At 43.9% G+C, this 12,257-nt stretch overlaps 1 protein-coding gene across 1 annotated transcript in view; it reads right to left on the reverse strand.

The window, feature by feature from the left end:
• Positions 1-580: 580 nt before the first annotated feature.
• The window catches only part of LOC111949794 (olfactory receptor 6N1-like), a 13,770-nt gene continuing 2,093 nt past the window's right edge, over positions 581-12,257 (reverse strand). Inside the window, exons 2-3 of the mRNA XM_023967139.2 lie at positions 1,424-1,671; positions 581-705 (exon numbers count right to left, since the gene is read on the reverse strand). Coding sequence (XP_023822907.2) covers positions 581-705; positions 1,424-1,671 — 373 coding nt within the window. The remainder of the gene's footprint in view (positions 706-1,423; positions 1,672-12,257) is intronic.

The following is a 12,257-nucleotide window of genomic DNA, read 5'->3' on the forward strand; positions in this document are numbered from 1 at the left end:
GGTTTTGTTAAATTCACGTTGTAATTTATTTGTTTAGTGTTCTGAGTTTAATTAAAATCATCATCATAAACACTTACCACGCTGCGCCTGGTCCTCCTCTCTTTCTCCAAAAGACGATCGTTTATAGAAACACCCATCAAAAAAGGACCAAGCAGCATGGTAACGGCAGCAGCAGCAGCAGCAGCAGCGATCGGGAGGACTCCTGGACCTGGGAGGAGATTCTGGACGGCAAGGGACCTTGGACTCAGGTTGGTGAATATCGCCGCCCCAAAGCTGAGCTGCAGGCAGCGAAAGCGGAGAGGCGGTGGTATGAGGAAGCTGCACGTAAGCGCGGCTGGAAGCCGAGAGGCAGCCCCAAAAATGTCTTGGGGTGGCCACACGGGGAGTGTGGCTAAGCCAGGTAGGATACCTGAGCCAACTCCCCGTGCTTACCTTGGAGAGAGAGGGACCGGGCAGGCACCAAGTTATGCCGTGAGGCGCACGGTGTCCCCGGTGAGCAGGCATGCCCGGTGCGGTACATAGCAGCGCCTCGTATCATCCGGGCTAGAGTGGGCATCGAGCCAGGTGCCATGAAGCCGGCTCAACGCATCTGGTCACCAGTGCGTCTCCCCGGGCCGGGGTACATGGCACCGGCCCTCACGCTGGTGTCCCCGGTTCGCCAGCACAGCCCAGTGCGGCCTATTCCACCTCGCCGCACTGGCTTGGCTACGGGGAGCATTCAGCCATGTAGGGTTGGGCAGGTTCGGTTCTCAAGACCTGCAGTGCGCCTCATGGTCTGATTATCCAGTGCACCTCCACGCACCAGCCCCCGGGGGCAGCCCCCGCACCAGGCTGTCTCTCTGTCTCCTCATTACAGGTGCTCCCGTCTGTCCAACGCCACCTGAGTCTTCCATCTGTCCAGCGCCGCCAGGGTCTCCCGTCTGTCCAGCGCCGCCTGAGCTGCCCGTCTGTCAGCGCCGCCTGAGCTGTCCGTCTGTCCAGCTCCGCCTGAGCCGCACCTCTGTCCAGCGCCGCCTGAGCCGCCCATCTGTCCAGCGCCGCCTGAGCCGCCGTCTGTCCAGCGCCGCCTGAGCCGCCCGTCTGTCCAGCGCCGCCTGAGCCGCCCGTCTGTCCAACACCGCCTGAGCCGCCCGTCTGTCCTGAGCCGTCAGAGCCGCCCGTCTGTCCTGAGCCGCCAGAGCCGCTCGCCAGTCAGGAGCCGCCAGAGCCGTCCGTCAGCCAGGAGCCGCCAGAGCGTCCGTCAGCCAGGAGCCGCCAGAGCCGTCAGTCAGCCAGGAGCCGCCAGAGCCGTCAGTCAGCCAGGAGCGCCAGAGGCCGTCAGTCAGCCAGGAGCCGCCAGAGCGTCAGTCAGCCAGGAGCCGCCAGAGCCGTCAGTCAGCCAGGAGCCCAGAGCCGTCAGTCAGCCAGGAGCCGCCAGAGCCGCCAGTCAGCCAGGAGCCGCCAGGGCCGTCAGTCAGCCAGGAGCCGCCAGAGCCGCCTGTCACGCCGGCGATGCCGGAATCGCCCTTTACTCCGGCATAGCCGGAGTCTCCCGCCTGTCCGGCGCTGCCGGAGTCTCCCGCCTGTCCGGCGCTGCCGGAGTCGTCCTTCACTCCGGCGCTGCCGGAATCTCCCGTCCATTCGGGACCCATGGCCAGGGTCCCAGTCGGAGGTCGGCGGCGAGGATCGCCGCTCGTAAGAGGCCACGGGGGCGGTTAAGGAGGCGTACAAAAACTATGGTGAAAGTGGGGTCCACGTCCCGTGCCAGAGCCGCCACTGCGGACAGACGCCCACGCCAGACCCTCCCCTATAGGTTCAGGTTTTGGCGGCCGGAGTCCGCACCTTTGGGGGGGGGGGGGGGGGTACTGTCACGTTCTGACCTTTATTTTCCTTTGTTTTGTCTTTATTTAGTATGGTCAGGGCGTGAGTTGGGGGTGGGCAGTCTATGTGTGTTTTTCTATGTTGGGGTTTTGAGTTCGGCCTGGTATGAATCTCAGTCAGAGGCAGCTGTATATCGTGTCCCTGATTGAGAATCATACTTAGGTAGTCTGGGTTTCACTTTTGAGTTGTGGGTGTTTGTTTCATGTGTGTGTTTGTCGCCACACGGTACTGTTTCGGTTTTGTTAAATTCACGTTGTAATTTATTTGTTTAGTGTTCTGAGTTTAATTAAAATCATCATCATAAACACTTACCACGCTGCGCCTAGGTCCTCCTCTCTTTCTCCCGAAGACGATCGTTACGCTCCAGAGCCTTTCCGTTCACCTTCACACTCCTGGGCCAGACTACACTCAATCTTATGACCCACTGAAGAGATGAGTCTTCAGTAAAGACTTAAAGGTTGAGACCGAGGTCTGCGTCTCTCAGTTGGGTAGGCAGACCATTACATAAAAATGGAGATCTATAGAGAAAGCCCTGCCTCCGCTGTTTGCTTAGAAATTCTAGGACAATTAGGAGGCCTTCGTCTTGTGACCGTAGCGTACGTGTAGGTATGTACGGCAGGACCAACTCGGAAAGATAGTTAGGAGCAAGCCCATGTAATGCTTTGGTAGGTTGCAGTAAAACCTTGAAATCAGCCTTGCCTTAATAACAGGAAGCCAGTGTAGGGAGCCAAAGCCAAAGAGATAAAATAACTTGACTTGGGTTGTGTTCTCCATAGATTTTGTTACTTTTTCTTCCATAGTTCAGTGCAGCAATTCTTAGTCCTTGCAAGGCTTGTGTATGGATGTGAATGAATTCAAGTGTGAATCATTTGATTCTGTGTAGGCTTGGACTAAACTAATTCAAATCCTTGAAAATAAAATAAAGACCCCGATAATATCTGTACATTATCAGATTTCTGAAGGGTGAAAGAAATAAAGAAAGTTGTGTCCATAAAATGTCTTCTTGCTTGAGAGAGGGATACTGCTTCAAAAACTTGTCCTGGTAACTCTAAATATATCATAGTGTATGATCACATGGGATTGTAGGTTCAGTGTCAACATGTAACCACTCCATAGAGATGAGAGATGGATGGAGTAATATAATCACATTTTTGGGTTCTAGTCAGGATTCTAGCAGCCGTATTTAGCACTAACTGAAGTTAATTTAGTGCTTTATCCGGGTAGCCGGAAAGTAGAGCATTGCAGTAGTCTAACTTAGAAGTAACAAAGCATGGATACATTTTTCGTGCATCATTTTTGGACAGAAAGTTTCAGATTTTTGCAATGTTACGTAGATGGAAAAAAGCTGTCCTTGAAACAGTCTTGAATATGTTCGTCAAAAGAGAGATCAGGGTCCAGAGTAACGCCGAGGTCCTTCACAGTTTTATTTGAGACGACTTTACAACCATCAAGATTAATTGTCAGATTCAACAGAAGATCTCTTTGTTTCTTGGGACCTAGAACAAGCATCGTCTGTTTTGTCCGAGTTTAAAAGTAGAAAGTTTGCAGCCATCCACTTCCTTATGTCTGAAACACAGGCTTCTAGCGAGGGCAATTTTGGGGCCTCACCATGTTTCATTGAAATGTACAGCTGTGTGTCATCCGCATAGCAGTGAAAGTTAACATTATGTTTTCGAATGACCCCAAGAGGTAAAATATATAGTGAAAAACAATAGTGGGTCCTAAACGGGAACCTTGAGGAACACCGAATGTACAGTTAATTTGTCAGAGGACAACCATTCACAAGAGACAAACTGATATCTTTCCGACAGATAAGATCTAAACCAGGCCAGAACTTGTCCGTGTAGACCAATTTGGGTTTCCAATCTCTCCAAAAGAATGTGGTGATCGATGGTATCAAAGGCAGCACTAAGGTCTAGTAGCACAAGGACAGATGCAGAGCCTCGGTCTGACGCCATTAAAAGGTCATTTACCACCTTCAGAAGTGCAGTCTCAGTGCTATGATGGGGTCTAAAACCAGACTGAAGCATTTCGTATACATTGTTTTGTCTTCAGGAAGGCAGTGAGTTTGCGGTGCAACAGCTTTTTTCATTTTTTTTGTTGAGGAATGGAAGAATTCGATATAGGCCCGATAGTTTTTTTATATTTTCTGGGTCAAGGTTTGGCTTTTTCAAGAGAGGCTTTATTACTCCCACTTTTAGTGAGTTTGTACACATCCGGTGGATAGAGAGACGTTTATTATGTTCAAAATAGGAGGGCCAAGCACATGAAGCAGCTCTTTAATTAGTTTTAGTTGGAATAGGGTCCAGTATGCAGCTTGAAGGTTTAGAGGCCATGATTATTTTCATCATTGTGTCAAGAGATATAGTACTAAAACACTTGAGTGTCTCTTCTTGATCCTAGATCCTGGCAGAGTTGTGCAGACTCAGGACAGCTGAGCTTTGGAGGAATACGCAGATTTAAAGAGGAGTCCGTAATTTGCTTTCTAATGATCATGATCTTTTTCTCAAAGAAGTTCATGAATATATTACTGCTGAAGTGAAAGCCATCCTCACTTGGGGAATGCTGCTTTTTAGTTAGCTTTGCGACAGTATCAAAAATAAATTTTGGATTGTTCTTATTTTCCTCAATTAAGTTGGAAAAATAGGATGATCAAGCAGCAGTGAGGGCTCTTTGATACTGCACGGTACTGTCTTTTCCAAGCTAGTCGGAAGACTTCCAGTTTGGTGTGGCGCATTTCCGTTCCAATTTTCTGGAAGCTTGCTTCAGATCTCGGGTATTTTCTGTATACCAGGGAGCTAGTTTCTTATGACAAAACTCGGTCCAGAGTATGACTGTGGCAGTGAGTAGGTCCAGAGACATGTTGGACAAAACCCACTGAGTCGATGATGGCTCCGAAAGCCTTTTGGGGAGAGTGGACTTTTCCATGTGAATATTAAAATCACCAACAATTTGAATATTATCTGCTATGACTACAAGGTCCGATAGGAATTCAGGGAACTCAGTGAGGAATGCTGTATATGGCCCAGGAGGCCTGTAAACAGTAGCTATAAAAAGTGATTGAGTAGGCTGCATAGATTTCATGACTAGAAGCTCAAAAGACGAAAACTTCATTTTTGTTTTTGTAAATTGAAATTTGCTATCGTAAATGTTAGCAACACCTCCGCCTTTGCGGGATGCACAGGGGATATGGTCACTAGTGTAACCAGGAGGTGAGGCCTCATTTAACATAGTAAATTCATCAGGCTTAAGCCATGTTTCAGTCAGGCCAATCACATCAAGATTATGATCAGTGATTAGTTAATTGACTATAACTGCCTTTGAAGTGAGGGATCTAACATTAAGTAGCCCTATTTTGAGATGTGAGGTATCACGATCTCTTTCAATAATGTCAGGAATGGAGGAGGTCTTTATCCTAGTGAGATTGCTAAGGCGAACACCGCCATGTTTAGTTTTGCCCAACCTAGGTCGAGGCACAGACACAGCCTCAATGGGGATAGCTGAGCTGACTCCACTGACTGTGCTAGTGGCAGACTCCACTAAGCTGGCAGGCTGGCTAACAGCCTGCTGCCTGGCCTGCACCCTATTTCATTGTGGAGCTAGAGGAGTTAGAGCCCTGTCTATGTTCGTAGATAAGATGAGAGCACCTCTCCAGCTAGGATTTACTTTTGATACTTAAGTATATTTAGACTTTTACTAAATTACTATTTTACTGGGTGACTTTCAATTAAGGTATCTATACTTTTACTCAAGTATGACAATTGGGTACTTTTTCCACCACTGCCTACATGCAACCATACTTTCTAGATACATGCGCATTCTTGTTATTGCACAAATAAAATAATGAATTGCCTTTCAAAGTTGTTGTGAATATCCATTTATTTTGAGAGATACACTGAAGAAGAGGCCTGGCTATAAGCACATAGATGCATTTTCACAACTCAATAACCTAAAAAAAACAGATTTTTACAGTACTGTAACCTGAAGCATTATTTATTTTCTGACAGAATTAAGAATAAAGCACCCAGTTGGGAAAATATATACTTAAACAATAGCTTTGCATATTGTTATTCTTCTTTAGAAATGTCTTAACTGCATAAGGAGTCACAGATTTGTTCTATCAATTGCTCTCTATTCCCTTTCTAGTGCACTACTTTGGCTCTGGTCAAAAGTAGTGCACAACATAGGGAATAGGACGCCATTTGGGACGCATTCAACCATTGTCCTGGTTAGGAAGTGTGCTACAATTACTATTTATAAATCACTTGCCCAGAAGAGGGCGATGGGTATCAGGAAATGAGGCGCGCCATTTAACCGTGCAAAAGTTTTGGCAGATTTTACCTTTATTTTGTTGACTTCTGATATCAGGAAGTCTCCCTGTTGTGTAAAATCAAGTAACTAACATCTCATATCAATGATTTTATGTGCATTACACTTTCTAAAAACTGCCCTTCGAATCTGCTGGAGGTTAAGTCCATATATGAGAGGGTTTAAGACAGGTGGTATAATAAGGAATTGTACAGCCATTGCATTACGCATATTTAGCGTAATATTTACATTATTCCACCCTTGAAAATTGTCAAACAGGGTCATTGTGATGAAAATAACAATTGTTATTAAATGTGGCACACATGTCTGTGTGAACTTAATCCTTCCCTTAGCTGACTTTACACAAGTCCTTACAATCTGACAGTAAGAAAATACAATGAAAAGTAACTGTAAAACATGAACCAATACTGGGCATTTGTTCCAAAACTGATTAATGGTAATGGGTAAACATGCATGTTTCAGTATAGACGAAATGTCACAGAAGATCTTATCAATGCGAGATCCACACAAAGGAAGTCTGACGGCTAAACCAAGTCCTATGAATCCTATAAATAAAGGACAACACCAAGAAAATAAGAGTAACTTTCTAACAGTTAAAGATGTCACAATGGTATGATATAGTAGTGGTCTGCATATTGCCACATACCTGTCGTAATATATTTTCCCAACTGGGTGCTTTATTCTTAATTCTGTCAGAAAATAAATAATGCTTCAGGTTACAGTACTGTAAAATCTGTTTTTTTAGGTTATTGAGTTGTGAAAATGCATCTATGTGCTTATAGCCAGGCCTTTCTTCAGTGTATCTCTCAAATAAATGGATATTCACAACAACTTTGAAAGGCAATTCATTATTTTATTTGTGCAATAACAAGAATGCGCATGTATCTAGAAAGTATGGTTGCATGTAGGCAGTGGTGGAAAAAGTACCCAATTGTCATACTTGAGTAAAAGTATAGATACCTTAATTGAAAGTCACCCAGTAAAATAGTAATTTAGTAAAAGTCTAAATATACTTAAGTATCAAAAGTAAATCCTAGCTGGAGAGGTGCTCTCATCTTATCTACGAACATAGACAGGGCTCTAACTCCTCTAGCTCCACAATGAAATAGGGTGCAGGCCAGGCAAGCAGGCTGTTAGCCAGCCTGCCAGCTTGTGGAGTCTGCCACTAGCACAGTCAGTGGAGTCAGCTCAGCTATCCCCATTGAGGCTGTGTCTGTGCCTCGACCTAGGTTGGGCAAAACTAACATGGCGGTGTTCGCCTTAGCAATCTCACTAGGTAAAAGACCTCCTCCATTCCTGACATTATTGAAAGAGATCGTGATACCTCACATCTCAAAATAGGGCTACTTAATGTTAGATCCCTCACTTCAAAGGCAGTTATAGTCAATTAACTAATCACTGATCATAATCTTGATGTGATTGGCCTGACTGAAACATGGCTTAAGCCTGATGAATTTACTATGTTAAATGAGGCCTCACCTCCTGGTTACACTAGTGACCATATCCCCTGTGCATCCCGCAAAGGCGGAGGTGTTGCTAACATTTACGATAGCAAATTTCAATTTACAAAAACAAAATGAAGTTTTCGTCTTTTGAGCTTCTAGTCATGAAATCTATGCAGCCTACTCAATCACTTTTTATAGCTACTGTTTACAGGCCTCCTGGGCCATATACAGCATTCCTCACTGAGTTCCCTGAATTCCTATCGGACCTTGTAGTCATAGCAGATAATATTCAATTTTTGGTGATTTTAATATTCACATGGAAAAGTCCACTCTCCCCAAAAGGCTTTCGGAGCCATCATCGACTCAGTGGGTTTTGTCCAACATGTCTCTGGACCTACTCACTGCCACAGTAATACTCTGGACCGAGTTTTGTCATAAGAAACTAGCTCCCTGGTATACAGAAAATACCCGAGATCTGAAGCAAGCTTCCGAAAATTGGAACGGAAATGGCGCCACACCAAACTGGAAGTCTTCCGACTAGCTTGGAAAGACAGTACCGTGCAGTATCAAAGAGCCCTCACTGCTGCTTGATCATCCTATTTTTCCAACTTAATTGAGGAAATAAGAACAATCAAAATTATTTTTGATACTGTCGCAAAGCTAACTAAAAAGCAGCATTCCCCAAGTGAGGATGGCTTTCACTTCAGCAGTAATATATTCATGAACTTCTTTGAGAAAAAGATCATGATCATTAGAAAGCAAATTACGGACTCCTCTTTAAATCTGCGTATTCTCCAAAGCTCAGCTGTCCTGAGTCTGCACAACTCTGCCAGGATCTAGGATCAAGAGAGACACTCAAGTGTTTTAGTACTATATCTCTTGACACAATGATGAAAATAATCATGGCCTCTAAACCTTCAAGCTGCATACTGACCCTATTCCAACTAAACTAATTAAAGAGCTGCTTCATGTGCTTGGCCCCTCCTATGTTGAACATAATAAACGTCTCTCTATCCACCGGATGTGTACCAAACTCACTAAAAGTGGAGTAATAAAGCCTCTCTTGAAAAAGCCAAACCTTGACCCAGAAAAATATAAAAAACTATCGGCCTATATCGAATCTTCCATTCCTCAACAAAAAAAAATGAAAAAGCTGTTGCACCGCAACTCACTGCCTTCCTGAAGACAAACAATGTATACGAAATGCTTCAGTCTGGTTTTAGACCCCATCATAGCACTGAGACTGCACTTCTGAAGGTGGTAAATGACCTTTTAATGGCGTCAGACCGAGGCTCTGCATCTGTCCTTGTGCTACTAGACCTTAGTGCTGCCTTTGATACCATCGATCACCACATTCTTTTGGAGAGATTGGAAACCCAAATTGGTCTACACGACAAGTTCTGGCCTGGTTTAGATCTTATCTGTCGGAAAGATATCAGTTTGTCTCTGTGAATGGTTTGTCCTCTGACAAATTAACTGTACATTTCGGTGTTCCTCAAGGTCCGTTTTAGGACCACTATTGTTTCACTATATATTTTACCTCTTGGGGATGTCATTCGAAAACATAATGTTAACTTCACTGCTATGCGGATGCACACAGCTGTACATTTCAATGAAACATGGTGAGGCCCCAAAATTGCCCTCGCTAGAAGCCTGTGTTTTCAGACATAAGGAATGGATGGCTGCAAACTTTCTACTTTTAAACTCGGACAAAACAGAGATGCTTGTTCTAGGTCCCAAGAAACAAAGAGATCTTCTGTTGAATCTGACAATTAATCTTGATGGTTGTAAAGTCGTCTCAAATAAAACTGTGAAGGACCTCGGCGTTACTCTGGACCCTGATCTCTCTTTTGACGAACATATCAAGACTGTTTCAAGGACAGCTTTTTTCCATCTACGTAACATTGCAAAATCTGAAACTTTCTGTCCAAAAATGATGCAGAAAATGTATCCATGCTTTTGTTACTTCTAAGTTAGACTACTGCAATGCTCTACTTTCCGCTACCCGGATAAAGCACTAAATTAACTTCAGTTAGTGCTAAATACGGCTGCTAGAATCCTGACTAGAACCCAAAATGTGATTATATTACTCCATCCATCTCTCATCTCTATGGAGTGGTTACATGTTGACACTGAACCTACAATCCCATGTGATCATACACTATGATATATTTAGAGGTTACCAGGACAAGTTTTTGAAGCAGTATCCCTCTCTCAAGCAAGAAGACATTTTATGGACACAACTTTCTTTATTTCTTACACCCTTCAGAAATCTGATAATGTACAGATATTATCGGGGTCTTTATTTTTATTTTCAAGGATGTGAATTAGTTTAGTCCAAGCCTACACAGAATCAAATGATTCACACTTGAATTCATTCACATCCATACACAAGCCTTGCAAGGACTAAGAATTGCTGCACTGAACTATGGAAGAAAAGTAACAAATCTATGGAGAACACAACCAAGTCAAGTTATTTATCATCTTTGGCTTTGGCTCCCTACACTGGCTTCCTGTTATTAAGGCAAGGCTGATTTCAAGGTTTTACTGCTACCTACAAAGCATTACATGGGCTTGCTCCTAACTATCTTCCCGAGTTGGTCCTGCCGTACATACCTACACGTACGCTACGGTCACAAGACGAAGGCCTCCTAATTGTCCTAGAATTTCTAAGCAAACAGCTGGAGGCAGGGCTTTCTCCTATAGATCTCCATTTTTATGTAATGGTCTGCCTACCCAACTGAGAGACGCAGACTCGGTCTCAACCTTTAAGTCTTTACTGAAGACTCATCTCTTCAGTGGGTCATAAGATTGAGTGTAGTCTGGCCAGGAGTGTGAAGGTGAACGGAAAGGCCTGGAGCGTAACGATCGTCTTCGGGAGAAAAGAGAGGAGGACCTAGGCGCAGCGTGGTAAGTGTTTATGATGATGATTTTAATTAAACTCAGAACACTAAACAAATAAATTACAACGTGAATTTAACAAAACCGAAACAGTACCGTGTGGCGACAAACACACACATGGAAACAAACACCACAACTCAAAAGTGAACCCCAGACTACCTAAGTATGATTCTCAATCAGGGACAACGATATACAGCTGCCTCTGACTGAGATTCATACCAGCGAACTCAAAACCCCAAACTAGAAAAACACACAATAGACTGCCCACCCCAACTCACGCCCTGACCATACTAAATAAAGCAAAACAAAGGAAAATAAAGGTCAGAACGTGACATGGAGCAACGGACCGCCCTTGCTGTCTCTGCCTGGCCGGTTCCCCTCCTCTCCACTGGATTCTCTGCCTCTAATCTATTACAGGGGCTGAGTCACTGGCTTACTGGTGCTCTTTCATGCCGTCCCTAGGAGGGGTGCGTCACTTGAGTGGGTTGAGTCATTGACGTGATCTCCTGTCTGGGTTGGCGCGCCCCCTTGGGTTGTGCTGTGGCGGAGATCTTTGTGGGCTATACTCGGTCTTATAAATGTTATACAATAAATCTATGTTTGTTCGAAAAATGTGCATATTTGAGGTATAAATTCCATAGTTTTACATTGCAGCTACAATCGGAAATAGCACCGAAGCAGCTAGAACAATTACAGAGACCAAATTGAAATACCTAAATACTCATCATAAAAACATTTATGAAAAATACATGATGTACAGCAAATGAAAGACAAACATCTTGTGAATCCAGCCAATATTTCCGATTCTTTAAGTGTTTTAACAGCGAAAACACAATATAGCATTATATTAGCTTACTACAATAGCCAACCACCACAAACGCATTGATTCAAGCCAAACAGTAGCGATAACGAATAAACGCAGCAAAAGATAATTAATTTTTTCACTAACCTTCTCAAAATTCATCAGATGACAGTCCTATAACATCATATTCACAATACATATATTGTTTGTTCGGAAATATGCATATTTAGCGGCACAAATCGTGGTTATACAATGTGAATACATTATTCAGTACGACATCCAGCTTACGTTATTGCGAGAGATCACCCAAAATCAAAGCGGAAAACACAAAGACACATTTTCGACAGAAATAGGAAATAACATCATAAATGGGTCCTACTTTTGCTGATCTACCATCAGAATGTTGTACAAGTGGTCCTTTGTCCAGAACAATCGTTGTTTGGATTTAGAAACGCATTTTTCCCTCTCGAATGAGCAGCAAAACTTCCAAGGTGGGGTAGCGCGAAGCGCTCCCTCGTCAAAAATGCACAGAGAACGGAACACGCCAAACTCCGAAAAAAAATTCAATAAATCTGATTAAACTTATTGAAAAAACATACATTACCCGATGATAATTGGTCACATTTATCAATAAAATACAAAAGCGGAATATTAGGCGTCTATTAACAAAATGCTTTCAGAAGCGCATATGCGGAAGTCCTTTCCGTACGTCTTCTTCAACAAAAGGAAATGGGTCCTGTCAATTCCCAAGCTGTCTCTTGTTTTGACCATAGAAAGAGTAGACGACCCCATTATCACGCTCTCACAGACCTAATTGCATCTAGGGAAGGGTATGAAGTGCATGTATATAATAGAATTCAAGCAAACGATTAGGAGGCCCGGAACAGAAGCCTCGAGTTTATGATTTTCACTTTCTGACA

The sequence above is a fragment of the Salvelinus sp. IW2-2015 genome, linkage group LG22 (genome assembly GCF_002910315.2).
Source record: "Salvelinus sp. IW2-2015 linkage group LG22, ASM291031v2, whole genome shotgun sequence".
NCBI lineage: Eukaryota > Metazoa > Chordata > Actinopteri > Salmoniformes > Salmonidae > Salvelinus > Salvelinus sp. IW2-2015.